The sequence below is a fragment of the Rhinatrema bivittatum genome, chromosome 7 (genome assembly GCF_901001135.1).
Source record: "Rhinatrema bivittatum chromosome 7, aRhiBiv1.1, whole genome shotgun sequence".
NCBI lineage: Eukaryota > Metazoa > Chordata > Amphibia > Gymnophiona > Rhinatrematidae > Rhinatrema > Rhinatrema bivittatum.
The window spans coordinates 33859812-33878584 of NC_042621.1; the positions used below are offsets into that span (position 1 = coordinate 33859812).

Genomic DNA, 18773 nt, shown 5'->3' on the forward strand with positions numbered 1-18773 from the left:
GCCACTGCTTCAAATGCTTGCTTAAGGATGGCCTCAATCCTTCTATCGTGCACATACTTCAAGGTAGCTCCTCCCTCCATGGGAATAGTCATCCACTTAGAGACAGCACAGACAAGCGCATTCACTTTTGGAAAACACAGAGTCACCTTATTAAGCATCTCCCTTTTACGCCTGATCCAGAGAGTCAGGATCAGCCTCATCATCAGTGCCATCTGGATTCCTGTCTGGAGGACCAGCTACTGTGTACTTCGACGATTAGCAGTAGTACAGGACAAGTGAGAGGCCACCGCCTGTGATTCTGACCTGACAAGATTGGACAGAACAGGCAGAAGAATCCATGCCAAAACAGAAGGCACCTGTGCTGCACCCACTGAGCTACTGTCCTCCACTGATGAACCAGTTAAGGGAGTTCCAAGGTCAGGCGTCCCTCCTGACATGTCCTTATTCAAGCCATCATCAGGCTGGGAAGAACCAGGCTTAGTAAAATCAGAGGAAGATAATTCTCCCTGAACCTCTAAGCAGCACTGGCACAAATTAGAGGACACTCCAGGCTGAGATGCCCAAATAAGACATGCAGCACAGAGGAAAAAGCGCTTAGGTTTCTAAGCCATAGGTGCCTTTGGTCCATAAGTACACTTAACAAATGACTGAAGGTGTGTGTCTAGTTGAATTCATGCTACAAAACTTAGGAGCACAAAATTTAGGCGTCCCAAAACTAGGCGTACTTCTGCCGCACCAAACTTAAGTGCACAATCAATCAGTCCCAGATTTTGTGCACAGGCAGCACGCCCAAAAGTAACTGGTGCACAATTCGGATGCACAGTCAGACGCACTTACATGCACCAACGGTCCTGAAGAGGGCAGCCTAACATGCAGAAAACAGTGTGCAAAAACACCGTCGTGGCCTACCATGCAGCACACAGAAAAGAAAACCTAACAGTGGGGACTAGCCCACTTGGGCTATTCCAGCCACCAGACTGCCCAAGTCCCTAAACCCCCATGGGAGTGGGAACAAACATCAGAATGGCGTGCCAAGCATAGAGACTAGAGGAAGAGGAAGGCTCACAAACAACTCTTCTACTCTTTCTCTTTTTTTTAACCTTACCTGAGCTCAGCCTTTCTCGACTGAGTACAGAGACTGTCTCTGACTGTGGGAGAAGAGGGCATATAGCGTCACTGCCGCATTCGGCTTCCTGCACCTGCTGCCTTTCAGCTCTTTTAATCAGCTAAGTCCACGAGGACTAAGAAAACCAGCTGCCGGACCAAGGCACTCATCTGAGGGACCACAGAAATCACCTCATGAATACTCAACTGGGGGAGAGACCAGGAGAGTGGGGCGAATTAAATCTCCTATTATTCCTCCTCTAAAATTTGAAGCAATCTCCAGTAGGGAAATGCACTTCCCACCATCTGCTGGAGATGGGGAATACTGGCAGGCTGGGGTCACTGCAGGAGTATATATACTGTGACATCAGTTTGATCTGCTGGTAGAGATGCATAACCCACTGGTCCTGAATTCATCTGTCTCGGTGCTAGGAAATTGTGTATTTGCAATAATGAGATACACACAAGCTATCCATTTTCCCGCATGTACTAGTCAGCGAGGTGTGCGTGTACCCGCTGAAACAGATGTAACAAGTGCACAGCCCTATTTCTTATGTTTGTATAAGAGAATCCTATCCTTAAAACAGGGAGTTCCAGTTTTGGATTGTCCAGAAGGGATATGGGAGCAGATATATAATGACTTGTGTACATCTCCTTTTATTTTAATCACTCTATATATTACTTTGGTAACACATGTAAAATTGTCATGCCAATAAATCTATCTGAATCTTGTGACTTGTATAGTCAGTGTAAGAGGATGCCAGCAAGACATTTCATCTTTGGGAGAAGAGGAGTCTGGCAGGAGAAAAGCAGGGCAGCTACACATGATTTTAGGTGCCAGGTGTCCTAAAAGGTGTTGGAGCTTCCTAAGTCAGTCCTGCCACAGTGAAGGAAGGGGATTCTGACTAATTGCTGTATTTGGATATCTGAATGAAGACTACAGATTCTTCCCCAAATAGATATAAAGCGTGTCAGGTCCATTCTGTTACCGTAAAGACTTGATGGAACACCACTTTGCATTCAGCAACTGTTTTTCTGAGTCCAAGTCACTGCACCCCAAGTTCCTAAAAGTGAAGGAACGTGGTGCACACTTTGAACAGGAAGTGCATGGCAGTCCTCAGCCAGTGAGCGTGCAGCTTGTTCCATTACCCTGAAACCTGTGCTGCAGCTACCTCTCTGTGCTTATAGCTCACCATCTGTAAGGATGAGTGGGCGAGCTAGGACTCTGTCTCAAGCCTAATAAGACTTTCCCAGTTCTGCTGAGTATTGGTACTTACCACCAGCCTGAGCACGTTATCAGGCACGTTGCGTCGATGTGGACAGATGGCATAGGCAGAAGAGTGGCTGAAGATGACAGGGGCCCTGGAAATATTCAAAGTGTCTTTCATGGTTTTCACTGAGACGTGAGCCAGGTCAATGATCATCCCCAGTCGGTTCATCTCCAACACGACTTTCTGCACAAGTCAAGCAAGAGAAGAAAGGAATCTGAAGCAGAAAACAGGCTATGGCTTCCTAATACAGCTGTAGCTAAAGGACAGTCAGCCAGTCCCATCACATTCAGGGCTGTTGCAAGGAGTGGGCAAGCAGTATGTCAGCTCTGCTCTCCTTGAATCTGGCTGCTGTACGATGGCTGCTCAAGGTGCTGCCTCTGAAATATTCCTAGCCCTGGCTAGCCCAGGGAGAAGAAAACCCAGCCCAGGAACCAAATGCAGGTCCCGCCACATGTAGTGTACTGAGCTGTCACTGAGCCCCAGGTCAGCCTCTACCTGGTAAGGTCCTCTCTTGGAGTTCTAATTATTAAAGCTTTCATCCTGCTGAATTTCAACACATCAGCTCAAGGTGGGAACAAAAAACAGAGCGCATGTACAATTAACATTTAACAATCAATAACATAACTAAACAATACAAATCTAAAGAAACTAAAATATAAGATCATAGTTAACAATTCAGTGGCTTATGGTCCTAGCTAAAGGATAACTAGCCAAAATTAGAACAATATTAAAATAAATACATATCTTACCCCTTAAGCGAATGTATTCAAATGTACAACAGAATTCTGAACAGCTTAAAGAATCTGTGAGGATTCAGTCAATACAATCCAGTCACAAGAACTCAATTAATGAAGTGCTATAGCTTAGGTCAGGTCTGCCCTTGCCATAATCCCACAATAATACAAACTAGATCTTCCCAACATCTAAGGCAATTTTTAGAAACTGCAATTCAGTCCAAATCTAGCAATGCGGAATGTTTTATGAACTCAAAAGCTGCAATAAAGATTGAGGCCAGTGACAAAAGGTTTTCTACTTACTTGCCCAAAAGAAGATAATCCATCACTGAGAGCTACTTCCTCACCCGTGTCCACCCTCCAATTATCAACCCTAGAAAGCAAGAGCAGAAAGTTAGCTTGGGGCTGACTTAGATCGAGAAACATGTTGAGGTCCTTTTCCCTTGCTGCAAGTGACTGTCCTGTGTTATATCAGATTTCAATAGGGCTAGAAAAGACTCATATTTGAGGACTCAAAGCATTATCTGTGCTGCTGCCTGCACTCTCTTTCACACTCAGTAACCAAGTGAGCTCTTCTCACTGCCTGCGCGCCCCCCTCACACTCAGTAACCAACAGGTGATCTCTCCTAGCTGCCTGCATCCCCTCCCCCACAGTAACTAACAGGTGAGCTCTCCTAGCTGCCTGCACCCCCCCTCACACTCAGTAACCAACAGGTGAGCTCTCCTGCACCCCCCCCCCAACACTCACTCACTCAATAATTAATAGATGAGCTCTCCTTGTTGCCTGTGCTCTCTTTTTCCAGTCTTGGATGGGTAGGAGGAGTCCTAGCATAGGTCAGATCTATGCATTAGGGGATGTTAATGTAGTTGCTTATCTTAGTAAAGTCATTCTTATGACGTTCACTTTCAGCCTAAATCTCCAGGTGTGAAAGATTAATTTAGTGATCTTATCGCTGGTCCTGTATTTATGGACTTTTCAGTCCCTTTTTTCTTAAGGAAATTGGCATTACAGCTACATAAATGTGACGGGGCACAAATAGGAGTGGATAAAGCTATCCAGTAGCCTTCATCTTAACCTGAACCCCACTCCAGCACTATTCTCTTACTACATATTGGAATTGTGATGCCTTTTTTGGTGTGCACATGCTAATGCTCTTTCTCTGGCTCTGCAGCAGAATTCTCTTTTCTGTGGGTTCCCTCAGCCCCATTCTCTGCTGATGTAACAGTGGGTTTGGTGTGCTAACGTGAATCAGTGGCTTTTGCATTTCCTTATGCAGCTGCTGTTGACTTTCAAAATTCTCTATAGAGGTAACATTTCTGTGGCTCTTGGTTTCTGCTCACTGGGGAAGTCACTGGGGTTTTTTCTAGCCAGCTAGCATCATTGCAAAATTCTACCATGGTAGTGGAAGAGAAACCACAGCAAGAGTTAATGTAATGCTGTTCTATGAGCCATATTAGGCTTGGATAAAACTCGAATCTTTGTAAACTAGGCCACCTATATTTATTCTTTTAAATTTAGCTCACACCTTCATTGGTTACTCAAAGCCAGTTACATTCGAGTATTGGAGGTATATTCCAGCCACCCTCCTCCATCACAGTGAAATGCTGCTGATGCCTGTTGTGTGGCGCTTCCTCCCTAGGTGCACATGCACTGCTCTCCCCGGGTCTTAAAGGGGCCACAGTAACCCAAGCACTGCTGCTTCAACCCTCGTTCCTGCTGGATGTTGCCATCCCAGAAGAACCCATGCAATTGGGCTGCTATTGCCTGGTGCCTGAAGGGAAGACCCGACGCAGACAATTAAGCCTCTGCTTGTACTGTGCGGCTCAAGCACATGTTTTTTCCCAATGTCGTGAGTGGAGGGGAAGGATGCAACTCCCAGAGCTGGTTGGGCAGGTGACCATACGGCTCACTGCCTCAACCCCGCCAGCTCCTCCTGCCTGTCTCCTTGGAGCAGTCTTCCATACATTGCTCCACCCAAGCCTTGGTGGACTCTGGCTCCAGGGGGAACTTCATATAGCAAGAGTTTCTTGCATGGTTCTGAATCTCTACCAGTCCCTTGATGCCGCCCTTAGTTCTCTCATCCATCTACGGAGTGCCCCTACCAGAATGGGTCACCCGGTCCACAGCGCCCCTTGCATTGTGTGTTGGGTCCTCACACACACAAATCATCAGCTTCCACGTTCTACTCAGAGCCTTGAGCCTGATTATACTAAGCATGCCATGGCTCCAATGAAATCAGCCACAATTTAACTGGTCCACAGTTGAGCTTGTCCAGTGGGGACCTGGATGCACCAAAGCCTGTAGAGAACCCAAAGGGTTGGCCCAGCCGATGAGCATGGCTTCCACCCATCTGAGACCCTTTGCAAGGACTGCAGAGGAACTCAGACCACCCTGCATCACCTCCAAGAAAATACCCTTAAAGCAGTCTATGATCAGCTAAAGCAGAGCTTTCCAAACTGTGTGTCGGGACACGTTAGTGTGTCGCCTGCAGTGTGCAGGTGTGTCGCGCAAGCCCAGTCAACTCTGATGCGAGTTTGGGCTTTTTTTTTTTCTAGAGATTCACTTTTTTTTTTTTCAGTTTATGGGTTGCTTATTATTGGGTGATTTTTGCTGTCAATCGCGTTTTTTTTGGGGGGCTTGGTGGGTGGAACGAGTCCAGCCATCCTTGCATTGGCTGCTGCTGCCGATGAGGCCTGGCCATGAGGAGTACTGACTGCAAGCAGCAGTGTCTGGTGATCATGGAAGGGAGTGAAGCACTTAACTGGCAACAATCAAAAAGACGAGGTACATGAGTGTGGGGGCCAGACATGTGCTGGGGGGAGAGAGATGAGTGAGTGGGGGGCAAACGTGCTGGGGGGACAGACATGTGCTTGAGGGGGAGAGATATGAGTGTGTGGGGGCCAGACATGTGCTGGGGGGAGGAGAGAGATGAGTGTGTGGGGGACAGACAATTTGTTTTATTATTGTTTCTCATAAATTATAACAATAACATGAATCTTGGAATATACATTTTTAATATAAATTTAAGGTTTTCATGAGATAGGTTGTGTCGTGAAACATTTTATTTATGTATATATTTAAGGAAACATACATAAATTGTCGAAATATGTTTCGTTCGTTTAACCTTTAACCTCTGGTTTACTAGTAGACTGAATTACCGTGTCGTGAAATTATGTTTGTCTAAAAAGTGTGTCACCAACATGAAAAGTTTGGAAAGCTCTGAGCTAAAGGAACAATTGGAACTAGAGAGAGATACGCATGAGAAAGCTTGGTAAAGGAAAACCACCTTGTTAAGTGGAAGACCGAGATCCTTATCAAGAACAAAGATGCCGAGATACAAATCCTGCATACACAACTTCTGCAAAAAGAACGTTCTTCCACCGCCTGGCCACCATGAAGAGGATGCTTCTTCACAATCAGTCTGTTCAACAGGTCGCATTTGTTCACATCCCGTCAGACCAGGAGAAACTATTCTTTTGTGTGAAACTCCGCTTTCATCCCCAGAATTGCATGAACTAGGGGAGAAAACCAATCATTTGGTTATAGAAGTTACCAACCAAGCCAAGAAACCCGTAAGGATCTGAAGGAATTTTTGTTGCCGGTACCCCCACAGATCCAAGACCTCAGGATGGGGCTTAAGAAGTGGGGGGTACTATTGCCGATCAGCAATTTGCGGGCTGCCCCATTGTTGCATTCGTAGCTGCTCTACGCTCTCACTCCACCCTCTCTACCTCTGTGGTGACTCTCTCCGGGTCTGATGGATGGCTTGCTGCCGCGGCGTCTCCATGCCTCCTCTCTCCGGCGTACCCGGACTGGCCCGATGCTGCGGATCCGCCATGTTCCTGATGACGTAGGATGCACACGCGCTCCAATGATTGTACCTGCAAGGGCGCGAACCTCAGGGGCGTCCCCTGAGATGACGTCATCCGCTTCCAGTATAAAAGGTCTCATACTTTCACTAACAGATTGAGTTAGCAAGAACTACGAATCGGACATGAATTCGGACTTTGATTCAGACTCGCTACAGATTCATCCAAGCTACTCTGCCTCCTCGGACTTACCAGGGGTACCCGCTCCTCGGGGGCCTCACTCTCTTTTCTCTATTTCAGATTGCAGATAGGAACCAGTACTCGCTCCTCGAGGGCCCATGTTCCTGCACACTCTGAATATTCTCTACTGCCTGGAAGCTATCGCAGATGCAGACATTTGTGATTTACCATCGCTCTCTCAGAGCTTTCCCTGGAACCAGATACTCGCTCCTCGAGGGCCTAACTCTTTCCAGCTACTGAGCCTCCTTAAGACCTTATGTGAGATTTGTCATCTAGTTCTGGCTATGAATACAGCATACCTGTCTACTCACTATTTATAGTCTTTCTACAACTCAGCTACCCTGGGAGCGCTGTTCCAGTATCTGAGGGACTTCAGCCCTGCCGGGCACAACAGCTCACTACTGCCACCTCTGGTGGTTCTACTAACCTGTCTAATAAAAGAACTATCTGTGTCTGTCTCCATAACCAAGCCTAGCCAGTGGTCCCTCTCAGGGTATCCTCCTGGGGGCGCTATCATCTGCCATTGGCCCAAGGATCCACCTATTTACATTCCTCTACAGCTGAGTACCCTCTCTAACACTCCGCTGATACAGATTGCTAACTCTGCAGTCTATATCTTAACTATGTTACTAACTCTGCCTACGGAGCATTACAAGATTGTTAACTCCTCCCTCTACAGGAGCAGACCATAACAGATTGCTATATCCCTAGCAGATCCATAACAAGTTTGCTAAACTCCTCCTTCAACGGGAGTATCCAGCAGCCAGTTCATAACAGATTGCTAACTCCCATCTGCTTGCTCCTCCCATCAGCATAGCAGATTATAACACCCATAGACTGCCATTTTTAACTCTAGCTTGGCCCAGTGCATACAGCGGGACACTGTCACCGATTTCCCCCAGGCCAGACGCCCTCCTTCATCACAGTGAGACGCTGCTGATTCCTGTTGTGCGGCGCTTCCTCCCTAGGTGCACATGCACGGCTCTTCCTGGGCCATTAAGGGGCCATGTCAGAAAAAGCCCCATGTCCCCTGAAGATGACATCTGAAGCTATGGCCTATAAAGGCCTCTCTTGACTCTGCTCCATTGTCTTGGCAATAGGTTCACTATGCATAGTAGAGCGAGTTGCCCCAGCGGTCCAGCGTCTGTTCCTTGTCTTCATCTTGTCTGTTCCTGATCATCATCTCAGTGTCCTGGTCTTCCTCTCATCTGTTCCTGTGGTCTTCATCTTGCTCTTGTCACTCCAATTCTCCATCTGGTCTTCGTCTGTGGTCAGTCTTCATTTCTTCGTTGTCTTCAGTGTCCTTGCTGGCCCACCTGTGTTGTCCCTTGCCTCCCTGCCTGCCTCTCCATTCCACCTTTCCCTGGACAGATCTCTGGTTCTGATCTTGGCCTGACTCACGACTATGCCTGAACTCCACCTGCACTGACCACTGCTTGACGATTGACAATGCCTGAACTAACCTGCCATTGACCACTGCCTGACTCTCGATCATGTTTGACCCTCTGCCTACCACCAACCTTCACCTTCTCCTTCTCGTTGACTACATCCATACATAGCCTGCCCTGAACCCTAGCCTATAATCTGGCCATCTCTATTGAACTATAGCTCTTCAGCAAAGACCCCAGCCTGCCCTGCCCCAGTACCCGAGGGCTCAACCTAAGGGGAATGAGGACTGGTATAGATGAAGCTCCAGTTTGGGTTCTGCCTCAGCCAGCTCTGCCAGCTAATGGTGGGGATCTGCAGAGCTCCACCCTGGCCAAGGGTCCATGCCCGCAACTGTGTCACTGCAAAACAGTTTATGTTCTTACCATGGCACGTTACAACTGTGTGTGAGAGTCATGTATCTCACTCCCAGGTCATACATTATGCGCAGGGTGGCCAGGCTGCTGTCTATGGAGTGTCCACCTTCCACACCAATCAGGCTAGCCACTTTTTTTTCCTGGAAGGCTTGTTTTACATCTGAGAAAACAAATATTTCACAGTCAGGAGGTGCCAAACACTAAGACCAGGCACCAGAACCGTAAAACATGGCAGAGAAAGATTCAAGTGACTCATCCAGTCTGCCCAGATAAAGGTAATACTGTAGCTCTGGTCAGGACGGTTCAAAAGTTTCTGTACTGCATTGAGGGGTGGGGGTGACCACAGAAACCAGAAATAGAAAAATAGGGAGTGGTCTTGTTATGAAGTGACATGTTCACCAATCAGAAATGGAGTTTGATGGCTGTCCATCCTTCCTACACTCACCCATGCTGCTCTCCCAGTATCACCAGTCCATCCCTCCCACATTCACTTGAGCTACTCTCCCAATACCTTCTGTCCAGCCCTCCCACACTTACCTGAGCTACTATCCCATTACTGTCTCTCCATCCATCTTACACTCACCTGAGCCACTCTTTGAGTACTGCTAGTCCATCCCTCCCACACTCACCTGAGATACTCTCCTAGTACCACTTGTCCATACCTCCCACACCCACCTGAGCAGCTCTCCAAGTACTGCCTGTCCATCCTTCTCACTCTCACCTGAGCAGCTCTCCAAGTACTGCCTGTCCATCCTTCTCACTCTCACCTGAGCAGCTCTCCAAGTACTGCCTGTCCATCCTTCTCACTCTCACCTGAGCAGCTCTCCAAGTACTGCCTGTCCATCCTTCTCACTCTCACCTGAGCAGCTCTCCAAGTACCGCGTGTCTATCTCCTCTACACTCACCTGAGCTGCTCTTGGCACAGGTAAAAACCTCTGGGTACTTTGCACACATTCGCCAAATGACATCGATCTGTTCCAGGGTGCGCTTTACTGCATCTTTATTCTGCGTGTCACAGGGCACATAAGCAGCCCAAAACTACAAAGAGAGAGAGGAAGGCCTGTCAGAGCCAGAACTACAGGGAAAACGCAGGACCAAGAATTATCCCCCGATCTCTCTCTTATATAGTTTGAACGTGTACTCCTTTCCCTCCTGGGCAGTGCTGAAGTCGTGCTCTCATATGTGTGTTGTGAGTAAACTCCTGTCCCTTTTGCACACTGCTGTGGCCCTGCTCTATCACATGTATACTCCCGACCCTCTATTCAGTGCTATGGCCCTGCTCCCTCACATGCATGTTGAGGGTATACTCCTGTCCCTCCTGTGCAGTGCTATGGCCCTCAGCGCCTCCCACCCAGTACATAGACCTAGTCTCTTTCCCCCACCTATGATACTGACCTGCCCCCCCACGTGTCCAGCCTTCAGTTTAGGGATGTTGGTGTGAGTGTTGTTGAGTTTGCATAGGTCCACCTCACTCAGCCTGTTGTTAAACTGTTTCAGCAGTTGCCAAGGGAGGTCATTGTGTCTGCAGAAGAAAGAAATTCACTCAGGTCACTGAAAGCAGAAGAGACTTCACATCCCTATCCAATTTCAGAAACTGCCAGCTGTCGGCATTCTAGTACTTGTAGTCCTGCTCGCTTCTCGAAGTAGTCCTGCTCACTTCTCGCAGATTCAAATTGTGCTATCCCAGTGCTCTTTATTCCTACCTAACTATTCAGAGCTCAGATTTCTTTTAGCCCCTTGACTGGTTTTAACCTCACTGATGCTAAGTTGGCTTGCACTCAATTTTTACATACACATACATGCTATTTGGCTCCCTCTCAGCCATCCACACAAAACACAGGTGCATTTAGTGCTAGCACTTTGCTGCAATGTTTGCATATGGGTGAAAAGTGCCATGGTGCTTTGCAAATGATGCAGGCTATTCAGGACTGACCTTTTAATAACAAAGCGCAAATTATTGTACTCTGGCCCAGCACAGGGCAGTGCTTGACATCCAATTAAACTGTGCTTTAGGCCATCCTGATGGCTTAGTGCAGTGTTGTGCAGTGCCAGGCAGAAGAGCTTGGACCAGAAATCTGCTTCCCGAGCAGAGGCCTATCACTGAACTGTTAGGTTGCTTAGTTTTATTTTTAACCATCTATTTTATATTTGTGTTTTGAAAGTTTTGTACTTTTTGTGTTTTAATTATGAATGTGATTATTGTAATCCCCCCAGAACAACAATGTTGGATTAGGGCAGACAGAATATTAGAATTTTTAAATAAGGAAGCCAGTTGATTGAGGATGTCCCCCCACACCATTCAAACAAAGACTGCAAGGAAATCAGAAACGTGGAGGAGCTCATTAGTCTGCTCTTGAGCAACTGGGTAGATGAGGGAGGAGATATGAGTTTAATGGAGTGTAGACATGCCAAGGAAACATAGCTTGGAGGGCTCCTGCGAGCAGAAATGCTCATATTCTAGGCAAAAAAATTCCAGATCTGCAGGCAGACCTGGATATTGTTGCTATCATGGAGACACAGTTCACTGAGTCCCTTGAAGAGGATACGGCCCTACCAGACTGGAATCTGTTTAGGAAGGATAGTGTTGACAGAAAAGGAGGAGGAATAGCTCTTTATGCAAAAACAAAATATCAATGCAACTCAAATGCAGGAGGAGGCACTTCCATCTACATTGGCATGCTCTACAGACCTCTGAATCTAGGTTAAGAACTGAACAGAGATCTGGTCAAAGACTTCCTAACAAAATAATGAAGGGGAGAAGTGATGGGAATGTTGGTGGGAGTCTGTGGGCTTTGCTAAAAGTAGAGAGATCTTGGACTCCCTTCAAGGTAATAGAAAACCATGAGGGAAGGGGGGTTGTTCCTAGATCTGCTACTAGGAAATGGAGGAAGCATCTCTAATGTCCAGGTAGGTGCCCATCTGAGCACCAGAGATCATCAGGCAGTATGGTTTGATATAATGGCCCCAGTTGAGAGGAGTCACTGAATGAAAGTTCTGGATTTCAAAAATACTAACTTTGGTGAAATTGGGAAGTACCTTAAGGAGGCGCTGGAAGGGTGAGAGCAGGGAGATGAAATGACAGAAAGGGGATACAGAAAGAACAACAAATCTTTATATTTACAAAGTAAACAAAAGAGGAAAAAGAGACAGGTGTGGTTTTCATAAAAAGTGGCTGAAAATGTATGGTCAAAAAGAATAGTATTCAAAATGTATAAAAGATCTCAAAAAGAAGAAGACATGAAAGAATGCCTGGAGAGGCTGAAAGAGATGAGGAAAGAAGTCAGGATGCAAAAATCAATGAGAGTAGGAGGAAAAAAATAGGGAAACTAATAAAGCAACATTTTCTCGGATTTGTCAGTGAAAGGAGGAAGGACAGAGGTGGAATTGTTAGATCAGAAGAGATGAGGAGAAATGTATGAAGGGAAACCTGAAAAGGGAAATGCTAAACAAATACTGCCATTCAGCTTGACTGAAGGAGGAAATTGAGAAGGGCCACTGATGGTTACTAAGAATACACATGAGAGTGGGGTGCATACCACAGCATTTATGGAAAAGTATGTTTGTGTGGAAGTAGCAAAACTGAAAGTGGATAAAGCCATGGGGCACAATGGGATACATTCCAGGATATTAAGGGATCTCAGAGAAGTTCTGGCTGGTCCATTGAAGGATGTATTCAATAGATATTTAGGAACAGACGTGGCCCCACAGGATTGGAGAAGGATGGATGTTGTGCCTATTTACAAAAGTGGTAACAGTGGAGGTTGGAAAGGAAACTACAGGCCGGTTAGTGTTTCTTTGATGGCTGGAAAAATAATGGAGACTCGGCTGAAGGACTGTGAAGGATCTGGAATCTAGAATGGGGGTTGCAGAATCCGAGATAGCATGGTTTTACCTGAGGGAGACTGTGTCAAATGAACCAGATGAATTTCTTCATTTGGGAGGCTGGAGACTTAGATCAAGGCCATGTACTGCATGTGGTTTTTCTGGATTCCAGCAAAGCATCTGATGCTGTCCCCCATAGGAGACCTATGAATAAACTGTGCAGCTTGGGAGTAGGTTCTGTTTTTCTGAAACTGTATTTCAATGAAAGATACACACATTGCTCCAAAAGGATATAAAGAGACTGGAGGCAGTCCAGAGAAATGCTATCAAACTGGTTGAGGTCTGCAACAAAAGTCATATGAGATGAGACTTAGAAACCTAAATATGTATACCCTAAAGGAAAAGAGAGATGGGGGATATAATAGAGACATTGAAATCCCACAAAACTATAAACCAGGCATAAGAAACAAAACCTTTTAGAGGAAGAAATATTATAGAACAAGAGATGACAACATGAGGCTCTAAAGGGACAGATGCAGTAATATGTCAGAAAATATTTTTTCACAGAAAGGATGTTGAATGCATGCCATGGATGCCTAGTAGAGAAGATGAAAATGGTAATGGAATTTTCAGCACAAAAGATCCCTAGTGGAAGAGAGGATGGTATAAAGCACCTGGTTAACCTGCATGCAGAGGCACTTACAATCTAAAACAGCAGAGGGCTTCCGAACCAACATGGAGAGCCCATGGTTAAATATGAGAGGGGTCGGAGGTTTGTAATAACATTTCATAAGAAAGGAGTTTTTAGGATTCTTTACAATCCAAAAACCTTTGCTTGACTTAAGAGCTAACCTATGATCTGCAGGGAGTTAGCTTCCTTTAGCTTTTCTAATAGTTTTCATTAGATTTTTAGCAACTGTTTTGATGTTTTTGGATTTTTAATATTCTTGTTATGTCTTTGTTTAGTTTTGATGTTTATGTGATTTTTATTCTTATCTTGTATTAAAATTATTTGTCCAATATTATTTTTATTATATTATTTGTTGTAACCACTTGGAGCATCCGATTGGATAAGGGGCTTTAGAAATCTAAAATTAGAAATAAATGCTAAAGTATCTTTATTTTATATCATATCACTTCTATTATGTATTTGCCTTGTAAAAAATGAGAAGACCTGATATGACTTCTAAGCAGAAAGAGTAGTGGAGAGCAAGTTTGGGATGGATAAGGAGGGTGGTGGAAAAAGGGCTGTGAGCCAGGGTAGAGTTGATGTTGGATTATATTTGGGAATTTGTAGTAATGATGACAGACTGGATGGACCATTTGGTCCTTTTCTGCCATCATTACTAGGATATTATCTATTCAATGCGGAAAAAATCGCAACTGGGCAAATTGCATGGCCCAATCTAGTCTGTATCTGACATTATTTACTATGTTACCATATTACTATGACTGGCTGAATCTGGAGGTCTTCGTTTTTAATGCATCTCTGGAGGTCAATTATGTTCATATTTTAGTATTTTGTTTTGTATTAGAGAAAATTGATTGTTTATTAAACAAAGAATGATCCCTGCAATCTCTGGCAACTACAAAGGTCTCCTGCAGGTATCGAGAGTCACTGAAGAAGTCCAGAGACCAGCCCCAATAGAATCCCCCACTCCCACAACAGAAAACCCAGAGAAGGAACTTAAAATAGCGTGGAAATATGCTTGAAATCAATATCTGTTATCAAGAATGTGTTTCTTCTCAAGCTTGTTATCTGAGATAAATCAGTAAATCTTTTTTTTTTTTTTTAATTTAATATTTATTAATTTTCAATATTCACTTCCAGCAAATATAATACAATGCGTAGATTAACATCCATCATATAATTTTTAAACAATAAGACTTTTCATCTCTTACTCAGTCATTCATAACATTTTTATCTACTTTTCCAAGAAATTGGGGGAGACATTAAACATGGCGGTTTACAAGGAATTTTTACATATTTTGCAAAAGTATTTTGACCGTCGTGAGAATGCAACAGAAACTTCTATATTAGCTATGATAACTACAGGTTCTGGGGGTTACTAGGCTCAAGAAACCTCTGTAATTGGGCAGGTTCAAAGAAAATATATTTCACATTTAAATGCTTAATTACACATTTGCTGGGATACCTCAGACTAAAACTAGAGCCCTTGGCCACAACATCAGACCTGAATGCCAAAAATTTCTTACGTCTCTCTTGTGTCATTCGAGATATGTCCGGATATATCCAGATTTTACTCCCATAATATACTACCTCTCTATTTCTCATATATCTCTTTAATATAAGATCCCTATCTGAAGGGAAAGTACATTGAAGAAATAAGGTCATTCTTCTCTTAACTTCTGTTTCAGTGGACATTTCCAGAATCTGAGTCAAATTCAATACATTTTCTTCTTCCTGAGGTGGTTCTTTCCCTTTTTCTTCCTTATTCGGTAAATAGTATACTTTTGAAATCACTGGTAATCCCTCAGATGGAATCTTCAGAATCTTTATCATATACTCCTTCAGCATATCGTATGCAGATATCTCTTTTATGTATGGGAAATTCAAAACCCGAAGGTTCAGATATTTAATTTGATTTTCCAAGTTCTCTAGTTTCTTCACGCTTATATTCTCTACTCTCATGGTCTCAAATTGAGCTTTTTCCACTTTCTCCATACGTTGTTCCATTCCTTGTAAGGTATTTGTATGTTCCATTAAATTTTTCTCAAGATTCAGTATTTTACTATTAGATTGTAATATTTGTCAAGTCCATAACTGCCTTCTCCAGGCCTTTTATTGCATGCCACAGCGATTCCAGTGTTATCATCTTCGGCAATTCAGCAGGGGTGTACATTCCCAATAGAGGCCTCTGAGCCTTTCTCCCCCCCTATAGTTTCCCCACTCGCTATCTCCCTGATAGCATTTTCTTCCTCGTCTTTACTGGCTTGGGGTAAGTTACTCTTCATAATGTTTTCAAATGCAAGAGTTCCAGGCATTAATTGTAATTCGGGTGTACTCACCCCTCCAAGCACGGCTTCAGACGGAATCGGGGAGGGGGGGGGTTATCGGAGCGCCGGGACTAAGGGTGACTTCTTCAGCCAGCAAGGCCGAGATCCGCCCGAAATCAGCGTTTGCAGCGGCTGCTTCCACCGGCATTTTTCCTGCTGACTCGGCTGCGAAGAAAGTTTCAATCCGTGTCTGGCCAGCTTCAGAGATCGGCGATGAAGATGAAACTATCGCCTCTCGGAGCTTGGCTTTTCTTTTTGAATGTGGCATTCTTGTAAAGCAAATTTTTTTTCTAAGAAATCACGGAGCGAGCGTCCTTCGCAGCCTTTCACTCGGCGGCCATCTTGCTCCCCCCAAGCCCTAAATCAGTAAATCTAAGGGCATTAGAGGGATGGATTGCCTATCTGGGATGATAGGGAAGTTCTGATACCAAATCACAGAGTAAAACAATCTAGAAGGACCTCAGACTGAGTGTTTAACATGAATGTACAGTAAAAGCCTGCTGAATGTGTTGTATCTGTGGACCCTTGGGTCTAGGCAGGATTGACACTACCTGCAGGAATGAGTCCTGCAGGTTTACACAATCAGTAAGTGGACCCAGACGAGACAGAGACCCATCAGGACCTTCAGCTATACCAGCCCTCGCTTTCCTCAGGCTCAGCCTTTGTGTACCTTGGCTAGGGTCATAGGCAGGTGGCAGTCAGGCATACCGAGGTCCTGGCAATGGTCAGAAGTAGGCAGTGGTTAGTCGTATCCAGGCCAACATAAATTCAGGTATCCATCTGAGGGAGGAGAAGAGGGATGAATAAACAGGGCAGGCAAGCAAGGGTAAGAACAAGTGGGCAATGATGATGGACTGGAACAAAGACAGGAGACAACCTGAAGACAGCAGGACAAAGACCAGGACAACTGAACGAGGACTGAAGACAAGGCTGGAATGAAGACAGGATGCTGGGAAGCAAGACGCCCTACTAGAAATAGTCATACCTGTTGCTGAGGCAAGCTGTGTCTGGAGCGTTGCCCTTTTATAGGGCCTGGGTGCAGCCTGCAGACTCCCAAATGTAACAGTACCCCCGCCCCCCCTTAAACCCCCTCTCTGAGGCTTTGGGTTTCTTGGGGTAACATTGATGAAAGCCTTCAAAAGATTGGTGTCCCAAGATGTTGGAGGATGGCTCCCATGAATTTTCCTAAGGGCCATAATTTTTCCAAGAAATTAAGTACTTGAACTTTTTCCCCTCCAGTGGGAATCCAGGACTTCGTATACATCATCTCCAAGAGCAATGACTTCCTGAAGTTCAGACAATACTCAGGAGGGCCATGAAAGCACTACTGGCTTAATTAATGCAACATGGAACTCGTTAAAAATCCCTAACATGGGTAGTAGCCTTAGCTGATAAGTGACAGAGCCCACTTCCTGCAGTACAGAAAAAGGCTCAATACAGTGTGGTGCCAAGTGTATGGATGGAAGTCGTAGACGTAAATGGAGGGTACTGAGCCAGACCTTTTTCCCTATCTTGAATTGGAGAGCTGCCCTTCTATGGGCATCTGCCATTCTCTTGGCTTGGGCGGCGGCTTTCTCAAGTAACTAATTGGTCTGGTCCCATAGTTCATGCAATTCTTGGGCAGAGAGCTGAGCCACCAATGATGGAATTGTCACAGGCAATGGCAGAGGAGATAGAGGCTGTTTCCCATAAATCGAGTGGAAGGGCGAGGAGCCCATGGCTGTGTTGATGTAGTTATTATAAGAGAATTCAGACCCAAGGTAGAAGGGTGGACTAGTTGTCCTGGCATTTGTTAATATATGAGCAAATGAAGGTCTTGAGGGTACAAATTGGTTCGCTCTGCTTGCCTGTTGCCTTGTGGGTGGTAGGCCATTGTGCAGTCGAGTGTGATGCCCAACCTTTTTTAGAGGGATAGCCAGTACCGCATAGATAATTGCACTCCTGTATCCAAGAGTATGTCCATGTAGGCGAAAAATGTGCAGGATGAAGAGACGTAATAATTACAGAACAGAAGGAAGGCCAGGTAATGGGACAAAGTGTGCTGTCTTGGAGACATGATTAATCACCACCCATATTACAGTGGCGCCATTAGAGATGGGGATGTCCACGATAAAGTCCGTGGACATGTGGGTCCAGGGTTCCCTGGGGGCTGGCAATGGCTGTAACAGCCCCCAGGGTCAGCCATGCAGTGCTTTTTGCTGTGTGCAAGTGGGGTATAGGTCAACAAATGCCTTGACGTTTTGCTTCATCTGGGGCCACCAGTAGTGTCATTGAAGCAGTTCAAGTGTTCTTGCTCATCAAGAGTGACCTGTGACATGGGAGATGTAGGCCCATTTCAGCACTTTCTCATGCAATCTGGAAGGTACGAGCATCTTCCCTGGAGGGACAGGTACCAAAGTGGCCAGAAGTATCTTAGCAGGATCACTGATGGGCCTGGGAGGTTCTTGAACATTCTCAGTCTGGAAGGAGCGAGAAAGGGCACATGCCCATTGGTTCTTGATCTCTGGGCAATACCATAGTTCAAAGTCAAAGTGAGCAAAGAATAAAGACCAACAGGCCCATCTTTCATTAAGTTGCTGAGCTTGATGTAGGTGTTCAAGATTCTTGAGCTCCATGTATATTGTAACATGATGTTGAACTCCTTCGAGCAGGTGGTGCCATTCCTCAAGAGCTAGTTGTCAGCCAGAAGCTCTTGATCTCTAATGCTGTAATTGTGTTCAGTTGGGGAGAAATTCTTAGAAAAAAAAAGAACATGAGCGGAGTATCCCCTTTTGGAGTGTGTTGGCTGAGGACAGTCCCTACCCCCAGCATAGAGGCATCTACCTCACCATGAAGAGTCATGTAGAGTCCAGGTGCCATAGGCAAGAGTTGTCAGCAAAGGCCTTCTTTAACTGTTGGAATGCGTTGATACCCTCGGGCAGCCAATCTTTGGTGCTGGCGCCCTTACAGGTAAGGGCAGTAAGTGGGGCTAC

At 45.4% G+C, this 18773-nt stretch overlaps 1 protein-coding gene across 2 annotated transcripts in view; it reads right to left on the bottom strand.

Moving 5' to 3' along the window:
• The window catches only part of LOC115095044 (dipeptidase 1-like), a 74627-nt gene that overhangs the window by 27623 nt on the left and 28231 nt on the right, over positions 1 to 18773 (bottom strand). For both annotated transcript variants that reach the window (XM_029608224.1, XM_029608225.1), the window contains exons 2-6: positions 10357 to 10483; positions 9867 to 9999; positions 8971 to 9121; positions 3413 to 3482; positions 2382 to 2558 (exon numbers count right to left, since the gene is read on the bottom strand). In XM_029608224.1, the coding sequence (XP_029464084.1) occupies positions 2382 to 2558; positions 3413 to 3482; positions 8971 to 9121; positions 9867 to 9999; positions 10357 to 10483 (658 nt within the window). The remainder of the gene's footprint in view (positions 1 to 2381; positions 2559 to 3412; positions 3483 to 8970; positions 9122 to 9866; positions 10000 to 10356; positions 10484 to 18773) is intronic.